This window comes from Phyllobates terribilis, unplaced genomic scaffold (assembly GCF_046119375.1).
Source record: "Phyllobates terribilis strain yellow unplaced genomic scaffold, ASM4611937v1 Scaffold_5__5_contigs__length_657084704, whole genome shotgun sequence".
In the NCBI taxonomy this organism is placed as follows: domain Eukaryota; kingdom Metazoa; phylum Chordata; class Amphibia; order Anura; family Dendrobatidae; genus Phyllobates; species Phyllobates terribilis.
In genome coordinates, this window is record NW_027362765.1 from 373,318,893 (window position 1) to 373,339,001 (window position 20,109).

A 20,109-nucleotide genomic window follows, 5' to 3' on the forward strand; every position below is an offset into this window, starting at 1 on the left:
CGCTCCGTACACGGCTCCGCTTTGTACACCTCGTACACACACGGCTCCGCACACATAATATACGCACACATAATATACGCACACGGCTCCGCTCCACACACATAATATACGCACACGGCTCCGCTCCGTACAGATAATATACGCACACGGCTCCGCTCCGTACAGATAATACGCTCACGGCTCCGCTCCGCACACAATCAATACATTCTGATCCCACAAATAATCTTCAGCTCCGCGAATGCCGATCACTGCTTATATACCGCGAGCACCCGGTCATGTGATCTCCTGGCTCCTCCCACCCATGTGTGACATCACCGCAGGTCCTGTAAGCACAGAGCAGCCCTCTCTCCAGTGTGCGGCTCTGCAGGAGGAGGAGGAGGTATGTGCAGATCCCCCGTTACCGGGCGCTGCCGGCATTAACCCTTTCACCAGCCCTGCGGCTGAATGGACGTTCATTCCCTCTGTCTCGTTCCGGGCGGCGGATCTTTCTTCCTTCCCTGTCGCTGGCCGGAGCCGCTCTCTTATCTGGACGTGTTGTTTCTCTTTGGTCCTTTTCGGTTTCTTATAACGAATTGATTAACTTTTATTAGCTTTTTTTTTACAGACCATTGGGGGGAAAATATTATTTATTTATTATTTTTAAATTGATGCAATTGACCCCCTGGCATAACATCATGTGACTTCTATTCTGGGGGTCTCTATTCCACTATTACAGCGATGTTACCTGCAAATGGGATTTTACTCCTTACTGCTTTTGCAATTAGCATATTCTATAAAATTTGATTAGGTTTTGTAGTTTTAGTTTACAGTTTCACAGGAGTTTTCCACCTCGGGGGACAATTTTTCTTACTTAATTGCTCGTATTTGGGGTTAATAATCCCTTTTCGCATTTGGGTTTCATCAAAAATGTCCTGTTTTCCTTCTGTAGCCGCTGTGTATTTGCTGCCTGCAGAATGAGTTAACTGAGAATCTATCAGTGAGCTCTTTCTCGCAGGGCGGTTTTAGCTCCTTTTCTGATTTCCTCTCTGCTAATTTATCACCACAGACCACATCAAAGTTAAATGTGCAGGAAACTTAAGTCTGTAAAAGCAAAGTAACTTTTCCCTGTGCAGCGCTGACATGCGGCATGGCATAAGGAGCTGCTGCATCCCTATGCTATACAGCCGATCAGCCTGCAAAAAGTGAAAGTCCCATAGTGGGACAAAGTGTAAAAGTAACAAAGTGCAGGAAAGTGGGGGGGAAAAGAAAAAAATGAAAAAAATAATCCCCCAAAAATAAAAATAGATTGTACCCATAATATTTATTTATTATGAAAAAAAAAATAAACCAATAAAAGTACACAAATTTGGTATCGCCACATCCGGAACAGCCTGACCTATAAAACTGTCCCACTAGTTAACCCCTTTAGTGAACACTGTAAAAAAAAACAAACAAAAAAAAACAATGCTTTATCATCATACCGCCAAACAAAAAATGGAACAACACGCAATCAAAAAGACGAATTGTAAATAAAAATGGGACCACTGAAAACGTCATCTTGTCCAGCAAAAAACAAGCCGCAATACAGCTCCATCATCCGAAAAATAAAAAGTTAGAGCTCTCCGAATAAAGTGATACAAAAAAAAAAATCTTTTCTATAAAATAGCTTTTATTGTGTAAAGGCGCCAAAACATAAAAAACGATATAAATGTGGTACCGCTGTAAACATACTGACCCGAAGAATAAAGCTGCCTTATCAATGTTACCACACGCGGAGCGGCACAAAAATAATAAAAAAAACAATTCAGGAATTTCTGTTTTCTGTTTATTCTGCCTCCCAAAAATCGGTATAGAAAGCGATCAAAAAATATCACGTGCCCGAAAATGGCACCAATATAAACATCAACTTGTCCCACAAAAAACAAGCCGTCACATGACTTTGTCGGCTGAAATATGGAAAAAATTATAGCTCTCAAAATATGGCGATGCAAAAACTATTTTTAAAAAAAAAAAAAAAAAAAAGTGTCTTTTAGTGTGTGACAGCTGTCAATCATAAAAACCCGATATGATTCTGGTATCGCTGTAATCGCACCGACCCAAAGAATAAAGACGTCTAATCACTTATACTGCACGAGGAACGGCGTAAAAAATAAACTCTGGGGTTAGGGTTGTATTAGCATTGGGGTTAGGGTTAGGGTTGTGTTGGGGTTAGGGTTGTGTTGGGGTTAGGGTTGTGTTGGGGTTAGGGTTGTGTTGGGGTTGGCCTAGGGTTAGAGATAGGGTTAGGGTTGGGGTTGTATTAGGGTTGGGATTTTTTCAAAAGTAAAGAAAAAAAAATTATGACGATATGGCGACCAGTGTTGATCGCAAGTGCTCGCTACTTGAGTTTGCATCGGGTGCTCGGGTATGCACCGAGTATCACGGGTGCTCGAGTGACATGCTGGAGTCTCTGCCCCATATGCTTCGTGGCCAAAAAAAAAAATGTTGCTGGGATCACCTGTCATGCATGAGCGATCCCCGCATGTTTTTTTGGGTGTCTAATAAACATGCAGGGCAGGGACTTGAGCACCCGCGATACAGTACATGGTGCATACCTGAGTACTTGATGCAAACTCAAGTAGCGAGCACTTGCGCTCAAGACTAATGACAACTTATTCAATATGATGACCTAATGTTATCAAATTCTGTGTCGTACCTCTGGGTTCAAAATGTTCACTATACCCCATGATAAAATCCTTGAAGGGTCTAGTTTCCAAAATAGAGTAAATTGTGGGGGGTTTCCACTATTTAGGCACATCAGGGGCTCCCGAAATGCGACATGGCGTCCGCTCTCATTTCCAGCCAATTTTGCATTCAAAAAGTCACACAGTGCTCCTTCCCTTCTGAACCCTGACGTGAACCCAAACAGTGTGCTTTCCCCCATATTATCCCACATATGGGGTATCGGCGTACTCAGGAGAAATTGCACACCAGTTTTTAGGTTCCGTTTTCTCCTCTTACCCTTGTGAAAATAAAAATTTGTGGCTAAAACATCATTTTTGTGGAAAAAGTTTGATTTTTTATTTTTTTTTTATTTTCATGGCTCCATGTTCTAAACTTCTGCGAAGCACTTGTGGGGGTTCAGGGTGCTCAACACACATCTAGATAAGTTTCCTGAGGGGTCTAGTTTCCAAAATGGTGTCACTTGTGGGGGGGTTTCCACTGTTTAGGCACATCAGGGACTCTCCAAACGCAACATGACGTCCGCTAATTATTCAAGCAAATTTTACATTCAAAAAGTCAAATGGCGCTCCTTCCCTTCCGAACCCTGCCGTGCGCCCAAACAGTGTTTTTTTTCCCCACATATGGGGCACAACAAATTTTGGGGTCAAGATTTCCTGTTACCCTTGCAAAAATAAAAAAATTGGGTCTAAAGTAAAATTTTTGTGAAAAAAGTTAAATGTTCATTTTTTTTTTATTCCCCATTCCAAAAATTCCTGTGAAGCACCTGAAGGGTTAATAAACTTCTTGAATGTGGTTTTGAGCACCTTGAGGGGTGCAGTTTTTAGAATGGTGTCACTTTTTTGGGTATTTTCTGTCCTATAGGCCCCTCAAAGTCACTTCAAATGTGATGTGGTCCCTAAAAAAAAAAAAAAAATGGTTTTGTAAATTTTGTTGTAAAAATGAGAAATCGCTGGTCAACTTTTAACCCTTATAACTTCCTAATATAAAAAAATGTTGGTTCCAAAATTGTGCTGATGTAAAGTAGACATGTGGGAAATGTTATTTATTAACTCTTTTGTGTGACATATCTCTCTGATTTAAGGGCATGAAAATTCAAATTTTGAAACTTGCGAAATTTTGGCCAAATTTCCGATTTTTTTTTTTCACAAATAAACGCAAGTGATATCGAATAAATTTTACAACAGTCATGAAGCACAATATGTCACGAAAAAACAATCTCAGAATCAGGGGGATCCGTTGAAGAGTTGCAGAGTAATTACCTCATAAAGTGACAGTGGTCAGAATTGAAAAAAATTGGCCTGGTCATTAACGTGCAAACCACCCTCGGGGGTAAAGGGGTTAAGTAAACAAAACAAAATGTGCCCAGAGGTGGACAACCCCTTTAAGTGATATGTTTTCTTCATTATATGGGTTGATCGATTTTAACACTGTTGATAATTAAACCTTATAAAAACTTTTATTAGACTTTTTTTTTTTCTTTTTTTTTTTTTGGAAACTATAACTTTTTAATTTTTTTATTTATTTTTTTTATTCCCACCAGCCTGCACGACTCCAGCTGCTGCAAGGCTACAACTTCCAGCATGTCCTGACCAGAGAAGAGCCAATCGGTTCAAGGTCAATCAAAATCGCCTCAAATCGAGTATTTGGAGCAGATTTTTTTCTGCACCAAAAAACTCATTTTTACGTTTTTTTTTTTTTTATGAGTTTTTACTTTAAATGTTTTCTCATTCATTTGTATGGGTGAAAAACGCTGAAAGAATTGACAAGCTGCAGATATGGTTCAAATCTGGCTGGAAAAAAAAAATAAGCAGCACGTTCGTGAAATTTCCAAAATCTCACTAACTTTTCCGGTACTATAAGGTGCAGTGATTTTTTTAAATTTATTTATTTATTTTGGCGGCTAAAACGCAGCATGTTAACAAGCCCTAGGGGTAACTACACACGGCGTCATTTTAATAAGTGCTACAAAAAAAACATGGTGCACAGCACTGTGAAAACGGTCCATCTTTTGCCGCTTCTTTTAACCTCTTAAGACTGTGTGCACACAATGCTTTTTTTTTTTTTTTTTTAGTGCTGATTTGTCACAAAACCTGAAGGGTTTTCTGATGCAGCAAAGTGAATGACAATCGTGCAGTCTTGTGCACATGTTGCTTACTTTTTCCTTTCAGATTTATATCTGCAGCGTCAGTTCTTCCAGCGTTTTTGCTGCGGATTTCACCCATACTAATGAGTGGGGAAAAATCTCCACCAAAAAAACATGCGTTTTTTGCCGTTGTGTTTTTTTTCCTGCCAAGTGATACAGAAATGCTGCAGAATTTCTGCACCAAATACTTAACGTGTGCACATACCCTAAGGCTATGTTCACACGTTGCATTTTTTTTTAATGCAAAATTTAAGCTGCGTTTTACAGTACCGGCAAAAGCTATGAGATTTCAGAAGTCTCATGCACACACTTGCTTTTTTTTTTTCTTATTTTCCCTGACTGATTTGGAAAACTGCTATGTTTTTGCAAACTGCAGCATGTCACTTCTTTCAGCGTTTTTGCAGGGTTTTTTCACCCATAGAAAGCAATGAGTAAGTGCAAAAATGCAACAAAAAAAGCAGGTATCAAAATTTTACTAGGTTTTTGGTGCAGAAAGCTCAGAAAGTTACATCATGTGTGTGTGGTTTTTTTTTTTTTTTTTTTTTGGGGGGGGGGGGGGGGGGTGAAAACCTGGGGTCTTCCATGGGCGTAACAATACTCAGACAACACAGGGTGAGGGTAAAACAGTGCGGCAATATTTTATTGAACCACAAAGCAGACAATAAGCACAGAACAGTCCCAGCAATACCCAAGATGGTGCAAATGACAGAGTCCTCACCCTTCCGCTGGCCCACCTGGGATAGAACAGCTGTGATTTCGGGGCTTCCAAGGCCGACTACCCCCACTAGTGGTCCCCTGCTTTTGGTGGGTCCCCACAGAGAGAAGGTAACAGCAAGCTTAGGAAACTAGCAGAGGGAAGTGAGGTCTGGGTCCAGGTGACCTGTTTGTCCCAACCTGGATTCTTCAAGACGTCTCTGAGGGTTCATCAATGGTCAATGGAGCCGATCTGTATTCCTCCAGCTGGGGCCGAAGTCCCCTAAGCTGACATGCTGTAGAGTGACACAGAATAGAGGCAGAGACCCCTTTTTTTTATAGATCACAGTTGTCCTTGCAGCCATCATTCACAGGTCAAGGGTCAGGGATCAAGGTGGGAGAGGCTCATGACTCATTGTTTGAGCATTTCATCAACTTGCATAGTTTTGTCCTCCATTGCTCGACAAATCAACAACTCCCTGGGCTGGTATAATACTTAATCGGCATATTATAAAACAGTATTGCTCCATTACACTATCTTGCAAGATTTGCTGACAATATGTTTCCTGGCTTACTGAATTTGTCTAGCATAATTAAGAAGAAAAGCTGTATCAGCATGCACAAGAGAAAAATGTACCTGAAAAAAAATGCAGCAATAAAACGCAGCAAACCCTGCTTTTTTTGTAAGCAGCTTCTTTACTACCAAGAGAGCAGGTTTTGCCCACAGAAAAAATAAAACAAAGCAAAAACGCAACGTGCAAACATAGCCTAAGAGTTTGCAAACTATTAAAAGAAATGACATTACAGGAAAATGACCGCCGTCGTTTCCAAAACTATTTTAACTTGGGAAAACTTGGTTCGGTTGTCATAAAAAAAAACAACCCAAAAAGGTGGATGACTCCTGCACACTCCCAGCTCCCATTTTTGCCGCTTTTTGTATTTTTGCGAGTCCCTGTGATCGGAGGGTTTCGTGTCATTACAATACAGTCATTTTCTCGAAAATTCTGCCATTCTGGCTGAATTCCATTTTTATGCACATTATCAAAAAGGGGCAAACATTTATTTTTTTTACACTTCCGTCATTTCCAGTATCTTTTTTTCCCCTCACATGGGATTTTGTACGTGTTCACATTTGCTCATTTTCTTCTTCATCATTCAGGTTCCTACGAAATCCGATTCTTGGGTGATTGACTCATCAAGGATGGATAGAAACAGAGGCAGAAAGATGGCGGAGGGGATATTACACCTCACCCTGGAGATCCTCTTCCATCTTACAGGAGAGGTGAGCGACTCTGGTGACGGCACATTACGTCATTATCTATGATACAGATGAGTGAATTGTTTCTAAAAGAATTGATTTCGCAATGGATGTTAAAAAATTTACTAAAGTAGGTGATTTTGAATACTTGATTTTTTTTTTTTTTTTTAGGCAAATTGCCTAAAATGGAAGCTCTCGTATGCTAGATAAGACAGAGAAGTTTGATAAACAACGTCACATGACCTCGGACAGGCTTTCCCATAATGCCTTGCAGTTATAGCACAGCAGCCAATCAGGAGGGACTATTGGTGTGATGTCTCCGCCACTATAAAAGCCCAAGCAAGAGCTGCTGCAGCTACTTTGTGAACAGTGAATGATGTCACTGAGCTCAGACATGGCGAGAGACAGAATATATACTGTATGCAGGTAGTGTGTGACAGCAGGGAGGATATATAGAGAGATGGGAGAGTCGCTGGCGAGACTGTATATAGAGAGATAGGAGAGTCGCTGGCAGGACGGTATATAGAGAGATAGATGGTATGTAGTGGTTTGCAAAAGTATTCACCCCTTTGGCTTTTTACCTTTTTTTGTTACATTACAACCTGTGTGTAAATATTTGTGTAATCCAATTTGTGTTGAGGCATCATAGAACATAGTACCACAAGAAACCAGCCAAGAGAGGGTGCCCACCAAAGCTCTCAGCCCGGGCGAGGAGGGCATTAATCAGAGAGAAAGCACAGAGACCAAAGGTAAACCTGAAGGAGCTGCAGAGTTCCCAAGCAGAGATTGGAGTATCTGTCCATGCAACCACAATGAGCCGTACACTCCATAGAGGTGGCCTTTAAGGAAGATTGGGCAGAATAAAGCATTTACTTACACACAAAAATTGTAAGGCTTGTTTTGAGTTTCCCAAAAAAAACATGTGGGAGACTCCCCAAATGTATGAAGGAAGGTGCTGTGGTCAGATGAGACCAACATTGAACTTTTTGGCCACCAAGGTAAACGTTATGTCTGGCACCAAACCAACACAGCTCGTCACCCCAAGAACACCATCCCCACAGTGAAACATGGTGGGGATATTTTTCGGCAGCAGGGACTGGGAAAATGAGTCGAGGGGAAGATGGATGGTGCGAAGTACCGGAATATTCTTGGGCAAAACCTGTTTCAGTCTGTCAGTGATTTGAGATTGGGACAGAGGTTCAAGAAGACATTGACCCAAAACATACTGCCAAAGCAACACTCGAGTGGTGTAAGAGGAAATGTGTAAATGTTTTGGAGTGGCCTAGTCACAGCCCAGACCTTAATCCAATTGAGAATCTGTGGGGCATATGATGAGAACATTGTTCTTCCTCTGTATAAAGCACTGGTAAGGCCGCACTTAGAATATTGTGCACAGTTCTGGGCTCCGGTGCTCAGAAAAGACATATTGGAGCTAGAGAGGGTACAAAGGAGGGCGACTAAGGTAATAAAGGGAATGGAGGGACTAGAATACCCAGAGAGGTTGTCAAAATTAGGCCTATTTACGTTGGAGAAAAGAAGGCTTAGGGGAGACCTCATAAACATGTATAAATACATCAGGGGGCAGTACAGAGATCTCTCCCATGACCTGTTTGTACCAAGGATGGTGACAAAGACGAGGGGGCACACTATGCGTCTGGAGGAAAGGAGGTTCCTGCACCAGCATAGAAGGGGATTCTTTACGGTCAGAGCCGTGAGACTCTGGAACTCTCTGGGAGAGGAAGTGGTGATGTCCAACTCACTTAATGAGTTCAAGAGAGGCCTGGACGCCTTTCTTGAGAACAATAAAATTACATCTTATGCTTAGTTAATTAATCCAGGGATTTAATCTGACTGCCAGATTGGTGTCGGGAAGTGAATTTTTCCTCAATGATGTAAATTGGCCTATACCGCATGGTTTTTTGTTGCCTTCCCCTGGATCAACGCTGCGGAATAGCTGCAGTGCACAAGAAATAGGCTGAACTGGATGGACGCTTGTCTTTTTTCGGCCTTATAAACTATGTAACTATGTCAGACTTGAAGACTGCTGTTCACCAGGGGAAACCATCTAAGCTGAAGGAGCTGGAGCAGTTTTGCTTTCAGGATTTGGACAAAAATCCCAGTGGCCAGACAGGGCTGTGGAGTTGGTAAGCCAAACCTCCGACTCCTCAATTTCCATGACTCCGACTCCCTCATACATGGCTCGTGTTTAAGTGATAAATTTACTGTAGCACAGATTCATCTCAGCTAAAACTCTAGACCCTTAGATCAGGAATAGGACAGACATTTATAGGACATTTCATAACTTTACCAAATTCTTATGAAAAAAATATTCCCTACAAACTGCATTGAACTACTGTATATATAATTTATTATATATTTTAAGAGTCGGTCCATTTTATACCGACTCCACCAAAATGGGCTCCAACTCCACAGCCATGTGGCCAGATGTGGAAAGTTCATAGAGACTTGTCCAAAGCGACTTGCAGCTGTAATTGCCACAAAAGTAGGCTCTACAAAGTACTGATTTTAGGGGGTGAATAGTTATGCAGACTGAAGATTTCAGTTATTTTTAACTATTTGTTGTTCGCTTCACAATAAAAATAAAACCAAATGTTCACAGTTGTAGACATGTCCTTTACATAAACTGATGCAAACTCTCAAAAAAAAAAAAAAAAAAAACTGAAACTCCAGGTTGTGAAGCAGCGAAACATGAAAAATGACAAGAGGGGGAGGGGGGTGAATTCTTTTGCAAGTCACTGTAGAGAGATCGGAGAGTCACTGGAGGACTGGTATATTGAGAGCATTGGAGAGTCACTGTGTGATACTGTTGGGCAGGGAGGGATGGAATAGGGAGAGCGATCGGAGAGTCATTCTTTGGAGTGAGACTTCTGGCGTTGCACACAGAGGCGCACGTCTTATCAGACACTGCAGATTCATGGAGACTCATGCACCTTTTCATGATTTTGGAGCGTCTGGCTCCTGCACATCACCTTCATCAAGACCGCTGAGAACATCGCCAGTCTTGATGAATCGGACCCCAAAAAGTTTAGCTGCCATTTGATTCCGTTGTTTACCATCCATTCCCACACAGCCTTAACTGTTCAGGTCACTTTGACGTTGCGAAGGCCGTCTTTATATTAAAGAGCTTGAAAGGAGTTAGATCTTCTCCTAGGAGGGTCTCAGATTATCCTACATATCTTTTCAGGCCAAGTAGAGGCTTTGGACCACTTCTCAAACTGATTTGCTTCTAAATGAATTTTGGGGGCAAATCGAATTTCTGGAAGTTCGTAGAACTCTATAGACTCTGGAAATGTCTGTATAGTAATGTCTTTCTATACACAGGATTACACAGTAGTGAAGAAGACCTCTAGTGATCGCTCTCAGACCCCTGTGTCTGAGGGATGGGAAGGAACCCTGAGCCCAATCCTGGGTCCTCCACCGCACCCCCAGATACATGAGGACATCAATGACCAGAGAATCCTAGAACTGACCTACAAGATGATTGAGCTGCTGACTGGAGAGGTGACACTGCTGGGAATGCTGGGACATTATACAGTGACGCTATGAAGTGATCGGGGGGATGATGGTATCATTGTATGTGTCAGGTTCCTATAAGGTGTCAGGATGTCACCGTCTACTTCTCCATGGAGGAGTGGGAGTATCTAGAAGGACACAAGGATCGGTATAAGGATGTGATGATGGAGGAGCACTGGCCCCGCACATCACCAGGTAATAGACAGGACTAAATACACATGGCCTATAATTATCTATACGTAATAATGAATTCAGTCCCTGTATGTGTCTCATATAGTTCTCTCCAGTGAGAGGACAACCCCAGAGAGATGTCCCCGTCCTCTTCATCCTCTGGATCATCAGGTAGATGGCGATACAGTTTCTCATGTCATCTTTTCTGATCATCTAACAGATTCCTCGCCACGTCTCCAAATATCTGGTGACTTATAATATTTGTTTCACAGCTTTTCAATCAGGATGAAGATCTGAATCACTGCGATTTACCAGATATAATAAAAATTGAAGAGATAGATGACTGGGGAGAGGAGGGGTGTGAGGAGGAGATTCCTACTGATGACCGCTCCGGTGAGTAACTTAAAACCCTAAGTTCTAATAATTCATCATCTTGTTTTGTATTTTTTTTAGAAGACTTTTGAATTCCTTTCCTTGTAATAATGGAGTTTTTGACGCGGATTTTGAAGCAGATACAGTTTTTCTGACAGCTTGATTGATGACAGTTTTTAACCCCTTCACCACCTTTGTGATTTTCTGTTTTTGCGTTTTCGTTTTTTGCTCCCCTTCTTCCTAGAGCCATAATTTTTTTTTTTTTTTTTTTTAATTTTTCTGTCAAAATAGCCGTGTGAGGGCTTGTACTTTTGAATGACCTCATTCATTTTACCATATCGTGTACTGGAAAAAATGGAAAAAAAATTCAAGTTCAATTCCACAATGTTTTCTTTTTTGCTTTTTTTTTACATTTTATTTACCACATTCACTAAATGCTAAAACTGACCTTCCATTATGATTCTCCAGGTTGTTTCGAATTCGCAGATACCAAACATATATATATATATAATATATATATATATATATATATATATATGTATGTATGTTTTATTTTTTAAGTGATGTAAAAAAAATATCCAAATTTTTTGTAAGGAGAAAAAAAAAAAGGGGCCTTTTTCTGAGACCCGTAGCGGCACCAATTTTTTAGGATCTGGGTGAGGGCTTATTTTTTGCGCCCTGAGCTGATGGTTTTTAGGGGTAGATGTTTTGATTGGCCGTTATTGCATTTTATTGCAATGTTGCGGTGACCAAAAAACCATAATTCTGGCTTTTTTATTTATTTTTTTTTCTCGTTACACAATTTACCGATCATATTCATCTATTTTAGATTTTGATAGATCGGGCGATTCTGAATGCAGCGATGCACGTACTAAACGTGTTTTTTTTTCGTTTTGTGTGTTTTTTTTTTTTTTTTTTAAATCATTTATTTTTACTGGCTTTTACTCCATAGGAGACCAGAATCTGTTACTGTCTGATGGCCTGTGCTACACATAGCAGGGCTGAAGCGGATGCCCTGCTATGTGTAGCATAAATAAATGCCTCAGGCCGACGTTCATAGGAGATTTACAATAGGGTCTTCTGCAGACCCGAGGCTGTCATTGGAACCCATCGGCGCCCCTGTCACTTGATCGTGGGGTGCTCATGAATTGCCTTGACAGCCGGGGGTATGCTATACATAACAGGGCTGATCGCGTATGCACCCGCGGCTCTTAGAGGCGCATGACAGCTGATCAGATTGGCTGTCGTGTGCAGGGAAAGACGCGGGCTCCGGCGCTGAGCCCGCATCAAATGCAGGGAGACAACTTTTGACGCACCTATACGTCCAAGGTCATAAAGGGTTTGATCTGCATAATTTACTTATTTATTTATTTTTTTTGTTTGTTTCAACTCCAATTTGCTATAATTCCTGTTGTACAACACAAAGTTTTATATTGTGGCGCCGTGTTAGCCAGAAAAATCGATGTAAATACTTTTCTGCCCAAAAATGACAAAAGTATTCTTGGAGTGATACCTTTTTATTGGCTAACCAGAAAAAGATATGTATATAAGATTTCAGAGCACAGGGGCTCCTTCTTCAGGTAGGTTTACAAATTAATTGATCAGACAAAGGCACAACATTTAAGAGATGTTACAGCAGGACATTTGTTCATAAAGTGGAAGGTGTGATGCCTTCTAATGATAAATAAGCCAAGGAAATCAAGTTAGGGTTTTGTTACAAATGGAGAGGCCCTGGGAATGTTTCATTATCTTTAGACCCTCTGGTGGAGGTGTGAATTGTGTCCATGTAGTGAGTCATAAATCCAGGTGTTAGATTGATCCTATTGCCAAGGAATTGAACATTCTTATCAGTCTGAATTCCCAAATTTTCCTCTGTGTGATCCTTAAAATTACGTTTTAGTATCAAGACTTTTTTAGATCTGTCATACAGTGTCCAGGTGCAGAAAAATGTTTTCCCGCAGGTGTCCAGTCCATTCCTGATTGTGTGTCTGTGTAGATTCATTCTTGTTTGTAGTTTTTGCATGACACCTCCATGGCATCTTGTACATTGTGTCATGTACACCATATTGGAGGATGTACTTGAAAAGATATCCATGATCTGTGTTTGGTATATGGACTGTATTTGATAGTAATATGTGGGTACAAGTTTTGCATTTTTTACTGTTACACGGGAATGTGCCCGTCACTGGTGGTGATGAGGACACTTCTGACAAGTAAATTCCTTTAGTTAGGGGGCTGTTTGTAGGAGAGAAGTGGTAGTTCTGGGAATATTCTTTCAGTCAGTAGTCTCTGTGGAATATGGGTTAAAGATCAGCACCAATTTTCCTTAGGATGTTCATGTGGGGGTTGTATGTAACGACAAGAGGCGCTCTGTTGTCCTCCCTCTGTCTGTAATTCTGGAGGCTGCTTCTTGGGATTCTTGTAGCTCTGTGGATCTGTTCATCTATTACTAGTGAATGGTATCCTTGTTGAAGGAATGTATTCCTCAATGATAGCCACTGCAGTTTTCTGTCCTTTATAGTCTGAACAGATCTGAATGTACCTCGGGGCTTGACTTATGCAACCAGATAGGAAAAAAGGCGATCAAAAAAGTCCTCATGAACTATATCCTATGAAAATAGAAAATGTATTCAATAGATAAGACATATGTGACGAGTATAAGGACAAATGACACAGAACCCATGTGCAGATGCAAACAGGACCTGCGGTCCACCCAGTAAACAACCACCATGATCCATACTACTGCATAGTTGTAACTATTGAAAGCTGTACATCTATAAATATTGTAAGCATAATGTGCAGGGTCCATATATACCTTTTTTAATAAGGGGATCTAGGGATAATATAGCCGGCTGGGTGGGCGCACGTCCGCCCCAACGCGCGTTTCGGCGAGCCTTCGTCAGGAGGGCGGTGCAGTAGTGTGCTTACAACCTTTTTAAATGTGTGTCCGCGAATCAGATTCCAGAAGGACCTTCATGACTCATGTCGCGTCATGATAGTCTGGGCGGCCCGTGGCGTCTGCATCGCATGAGTCCAGCGTCAGTCACGTGGGACCACGTGACCACCGCAGGTCCTCACGAAGAGATGCCAAACGCCAAGGAGTGCACACAGAACATGACGGGCATGCGTACCGGTCCAGTTATATAACACTGACCACTGTACATTGTTGGAGCATATATTGGTTTAATTTCTTTGACAGGATGACTATGGTCTTTTCCTACTAAGATGTTCCAATGGTATGTTCTAGTTCTATCTGCTGCCATGATCCTACGTGATCTTTCTAAGGAAGGACGGGTACGGGTGCGCATCATGTTCTCTGTGCGCTCCCCGGCTCTCGGCATCTCTTCGTGAGGACCTCCGAGGGTCACGTGGTCGCACGTGACTCTGACGCTAGACTCGCGTGATGCGGACCGACCAGACTATCATGATGCGTAATGTAGGTCCTTCTGGAATCAGATTCACGGACACACATTTAAAAAGGTTGTTTGCACACTATTGCACCGCTCCCTGACGAAGGCTCGCTGAAACGTGCGTTGGGGTGGACGTGCGCCCACCCAGCTGGCTACATTATCCCTAGATTATATGCTAACAATATTTACAAATGTACTGCTTTCAATAGGTACAACTATGCAGTGGTATGGATCATGAGTGCTTAAAATGATTGCCTCTTATTATATGCTTTTTTTACCTGTAACTTTATACAACTGGTTGCTTACTGAGTGGACCGCAGGTCCTGTTTGCATCTGCACATGGGTTCTGTGTCATTTGTCCTTATACTTGTCACATATATCTTAGAACACTTATTCAATAGATAAAAGATTTAATTTTCATATGAAATAGTTCATGAGGACTTTTTTTATAGCCTTTTTTTTCTCCCTGGTTACATACGTTTGATTGTTAGCAATTTGTCCTTCTGTTTCTAGTCCATGTTGTGCCCTATTAGGGGACTGTTCATCCTAACAGTGATTTTACCATGCTTATGTTCTGGTGGAATATTGTATTAACTCAGGGCTTGACTGTACATGATACATTTTTTTGTGTGTCTTAAATGAAAGCTGGTCCATCTAAGAAATGTCGGACGTCCTGTGGGTTTATGGTAAACTGTTGTTTGTATGGTATTGTCTTTGACGTATATGGTTTTGTCCAGAAAATGTATTTAGGACCTTGAGAGTAAGCTTGATGGTTGGATGGAACTTGTTGAAATTATTGTGGAAGGTGAGCAGATCATCTTTTGAGCTTGTCCAGATTATTAAGAGATCATCAACGCAGCGGAAGTATGCTAGAGGTTTAATAGAGCAAGATGACAAAAACTCCCTCCTCTAGTTGAGCCATAAATAGGTCAGCATATTGTGGGGACATTTTGCTTCCCATGGTGCTGCCCATACACTGCAGGTATACAGTTCAACTACCTTTTCCCGTAGATCCGTTGACAATTCTTTTGCTTTCCCCATGATTCACAATCCATAAACGTCAGTGGCTGGATGAAAGATGCAAGAGTCTGTCTGGATCCCAGAAACTCACTCAGCTTTTATGCACACACACTGATTACAAGCAAACAGGTCACAGGTGAGGATGTTACCTTTAGTAGCCATTCAAGCCCATTTGTGTCAAATTCTGTGCATGTTATCACCTGATAAATTGCAGAATCACTCCAAGAATACTTTTGTCATTTTTGGGCAGAAAAGTATTTACATTTCTAATTCCTGTGAAACACTTAAATGTTTCGCTTTAAAATAAAAATAAAAAAAAAAGTGACTAAGGGCGCAGAAATTCGTGCGAGGATCGCAACGTAAATCTTGTACTGGCTGTCGGCTTTCCTGACCTGAGCTTGACGGCTGCGTTGAAATACATCACGCTGTTACGCTCCGGTCAGGAGAGGTGTCGGGCCAGGCCGTGCACTGTGGTGCGATCATCACACGAGTTATACGGCCGTCTGCCTGTGCCCTTGTGGTGATCCTAGCATATAGCGCACTTCAGAACTGAATTGGTCACTAAAGTGTGTTTTTTGAAAATTTGTAAAAATTGCTAATAAACTTTAAATGCCGTAAAAACATCCTAAAAATGCCTAAGCAAAGATAACACATGTCAATGATTTATTTACTTATTGCTGTGTCATTATCCATTTTAAGAGCAAATTATTTAATATTTTGAAGCTGTACATTTTTTTTCAAATTTTCTTTAAAATTATTATTTTTTTTAGGGCGCGCAAAACATACAGTACAGACCAAGTTTGGACACACCTTCTCATTTTAAAGATTTTTCTGTATTTTCATGACTATGAAAATTGTACATTCACACTGAAGGCATCAAAACTATGAATTACCACATGTGGAATTATATACTTAACAAAAAAGTGTGTAACAACTGAAAATATGTCTTATATTCTAGGTTCTTCAAAGTAGCCACCTTTTGCTTTGATGACTGCTTTGCACACTCTTGGCATTCTCTTGATGAGTTTCAAGAGGTAGTCACCGGAAATGGTTTTCCCAGAGATGCTTAGCACTTGTTGGCCCTTTTGCCTTCACTTTGCGGTCCAACTCACCCCAAACCATCTCGATTGGGTTCAGGTCTGGTGACTGTGGAGGCCAGGTCATCTGGCGTAGCACCCCATCACTCTCCATTTTGGTCAAATAGCCCTTACACAGCCTGGAGGTGTGTTTGGGGTCATTGTCCTGTTGAAAAATAAATGATGGTCCAACTAAACGCAAACCGGATGGAATAGCATGCCGCTGCAAGATGCTGTGGTAGCCATGCTGGTTCAGTATGCCTTCAATTTTGAATAAATCCCCAACAGTGTCACCAGCAAAGCACCCCCACACCATCACACCTCCTCCTCCATGCTTCACGGTGGGAACCAGGCATGTAGAGTCCATCCGTTCACCTTTTCTGCGTCGCACAAAGACACGGTGGTTGGAACCAAAGATCTCAAATTTGGCCTCATTAGACCAAAGCACAGATTTCCACTGGTCTAATGTCCATTCCTTGTGTTCTTTAGCCCAAACAAGTCTCTTCTGCTTGTTGCCTGTCCTTAGCAGTGGTTTCCTAGCAGCTATTTTACCATGAAGGCCTGCTGCACAAAGTCTCCTCTAATCAGTTGTTGAAGAGATGTGTCTGCTGCTAGAACTCTGTGTGGCATTGACCTGGTCTCTAATCTGAGCTGCTGTTAACCTGCGATTTCTGAGGCTGGTGACTCGGATAAACTTATCCTCAGAAGCAGAGGTGACTCTTGGTCTTCCTTTCCTGGGGCGGTCCTCATGTGAGCCAGTTTCTTTGTAGCGCTTGATGGTTTTTGCAACTGCACTTGGGGACAATTTCAAAGTTTGCCAAATTTTTCGGACTGACTGACCTTCATTGCTTAAAGTAATGATGGCCACTCGTTTTTCTTTACTTAGCTGATTTTTTTCTTGCCATAATACAAATTTTAGCAGTCTATTCAGTAGGACTATCAGCTGTGTATCCACCTGACTTCTGCACAACACAACTGATGGTCCCAACCCCATTTATAAGGCTAGAAATCCCACTTATTAAACCTGACAGGGCACACCTGTGAAGTGAAAACCATTTCCGGTGACTACCTCTAGAAGCTCATCAAGAGAATGCCAAGAGTGTGCAAAGCAGTCATCAAAGCAAAAGGTGGCTACTTTGAAGAACCTAGAATATAAAACATATTTTCAGTTGTTTCACACTTTTTTGTTAAGTATATAATTCCACATGTGTTAATTCATAGTTTTGATGCCTTCAGTGTGAATGTACAATTTTCATAGTCATGAAAATACAGAAAAATCTTTAAATGAGAAGGTGTGTCCAAACTTTTGGTCTGTACTGTATGTACCAAAATTTACCAACAAAATAAAATGAGTTACAAAAGAACTCTTTGTGCTGATCTGAGTCATTCTAAACATTGCAAAGTTGTTACCACATAAAATGACTTGTTCTAGATTTAAAAAAGAGGATAAATATAAAAAAGGCAAGTTGTTAAGAGAATATTAAAACTTAAATTTTGTTGGGGTTTTTATTTTCTCTTTGGCAGATGACTGTACCATGAGCTTGGAGGAACAGTTGATCTATTCAGATTTTAAAGTAGCTACACCTGGTATTGTACAATATACATACGACGAGCATGCTAATATCCCAGATATACCTTCGGCCATTCTCGATGAAGAGCTATCATCTGAACCTTATGAACAGGACCTATCTACTCCTTCATCACAGACTGTTAAAGAAAATGAAATTTACCGTAGTGGTGATGAATATCACAGATCTCACATAAGAGAGAAGTCATTTATTTGTCCAGAATGTGGAAAATGTTTTGGCCATAAATCGGATCTCACTAAACATTTGAGAATTCACACAGGGGAGAAGCCGTTCTCATGTTCAGTATGTGGAAAAAGTTTTAAGCAGAAAGCACATCTTAACAAACATCATAGAAGTCACACATTGGAGAGGTCGTACTTGTGTTCAAAATGCGGAAAATGTTTTAACCAGAAATCCGATCTTGTTGGACATCAGAGAAGTCACACAGGGGAGAAGCCATTTTCATGTTCAGAATGTGGGAAATGTTTTACAGTTAAATCCAATCTCATGAAACATGAGCGATGTCACACAGGGGAGAGGCCATTCACATGTACAGTATGTTGGAAAGCTTTTGCGGAGCAATCAAGTCTTGTGGAACATATAAGAATTCACACAGGGGAGAAGCCATATTCGTGCACAGAATGTGGGAAATATTTCAACCAGAGATCACATCTTATTACGCATCGGAGAATTCACACAGGGGAGAAGCCGTATTTATGTTCAGAATGTGGGAAACGTTTTGCACGGAAATCAAACCTTTATGATCATCAAAAGACTCACACTGGAGAGAAGCCATATTCCTGTTCTGAATGTGGGAAACATTTTTCCCGGAAATCACATCTTCTCAAGCATCAAGTAATTCACTCAGGGGTGAAGATGTATTCATGTTCTCAATGTGGGAAAAATTATAACCGCAAACCAAATTTTCTAAAACATCAAAAAACTCATGAAAGGAAATAATTTTTTGTTTTATTGACACAACATATAAGGTAGAATACAACAGTGGCATCAAAATAAAGTCAAATGTCATACCAGAGAAAATATAGAGTCAGAGCTCTGAGGGCTCAATTGACCAAATCCCTTTTTTTTTCTTTCTTTCTTTTTTTTTTGTTTAACATTTTATTGATGTTCTTTGTGCCAATTCTTCAAAATGACTCAAAAGGATTCAGGAAATTTGCGCCAAAGCAGATATGTTCTTTATTTTTGTCTTTGAAAGATGGCCGCGGGACAGGTTCTTGAAGGGAGATATGTATCACCATGGTTGGTAGCTTAAGTGATGGAAGCCGAGGTGTTTAGAGAGTTAATAGGGTGTATCAGGGCCGGGTTTTCGAGCATCGGTGGAACTGGCTGCTCACGTATCTCCACCCCGGGGGCGTGTTATGGCAAATAAATAAAATGGAGACCAGTTGTCTCATTCTATGTCTGGAGATGTGTAGATCTCCAGTGTGTTGGACTTTGCTAAGGACTCAAGAACTTGACACTGACCCAAGTGGGCGAACCCGCAATACTGTATGGACTATCTTTTTTTTAGTTATTTTTTTTAATTTGTTTATTAAACAAAAACTTACACAATTTATATATAACCAATATATGACATAGACATGCTCATAATAATAATAATAAAACAGCGATTTTGTATAAACGTCAATTCCATATTTTTTGCGAGGCTTATGGGACAATAGAGGAGTAATTAGAAGAATTATTATTCAAATTTATGTATGTTTGGTTATACATAACTCAGAATGATGCAATACATCCAACATATCTATTATATTCTTAAAGAAAGAAAAACTAAGCCTACCCTGCTGCCAACAACGATTTACACATAGGTTCTTTTTGAAGAATATTAAGATTGAGATATTATTAATGACATTGTGATACTGTCAAGTGTGGGTCAATGTATCCTTTACTACAGCTATTATAATGGTACCAGAACATTATCTATGTGTCGATATAGTAAGATGAGACGAGTTCCACATAGCCCAAATCTTATTGAATTTCCCCAAGCTGCCTCTATTCTGCTACCTTGTTTGCTCGTAAGATATAATTGAATTTACCAGCCAAGCTCCAAGAGATGGATGTAGATTGCCCATCCAGCGTCAAGCCAATATTTTCCTAGCTAAGAAAAGTCTCTCGTAGGAAAATTTTAACATGGTATCCC

General features: G+C 40.8%; 1 protein-coding gene across 1 annotated transcript in view; it reads left to right on the forward strand.

Annotated features, from left to right (window-relative positions):
* Window positions 1-19,590, forward strand: part of LOC141271573 (uncharacterized) — a 64,773-nt gene extending 45,183 nt beyond the window's left edge. The window contains exons 17-24 of the mRNA XM_073681621.1: window positions 316-379; window positions 4,244-4,317; window positions 6,699-6,821; window positions 10,140-10,319; window positions 10,403-10,526; window positions 10,609-10,673; window positions 10,775-10,895; window positions 17,905-19,590. Of these exons, the coding sequence (XP_073537722.1) occupies window positions 316-379; window positions 4,244-4,317; window positions 6,699-6,821; window positions 10,140-10,319; window positions 10,403-10,526; window positions 10,609-10,673; window positions 10,775-10,895; window positions 17,905-18,908 (1,755 nt within the window). The 3' untranslated portion in view covers window positions 18,909-19,590. The remainder of the gene's footprint in view (window positions 1-315; window positions 380-4,243; window positions 4,318-6,698; window positions 6,822-10,139; window positions 10,320-10,402; window positions 10,527-10,608; window positions 10,674-10,774; window positions 10,896-17,904) is intronic.
* The last annotated feature ends 519 nt before the right edge of the window (window positions 19,591-20,109 follow it).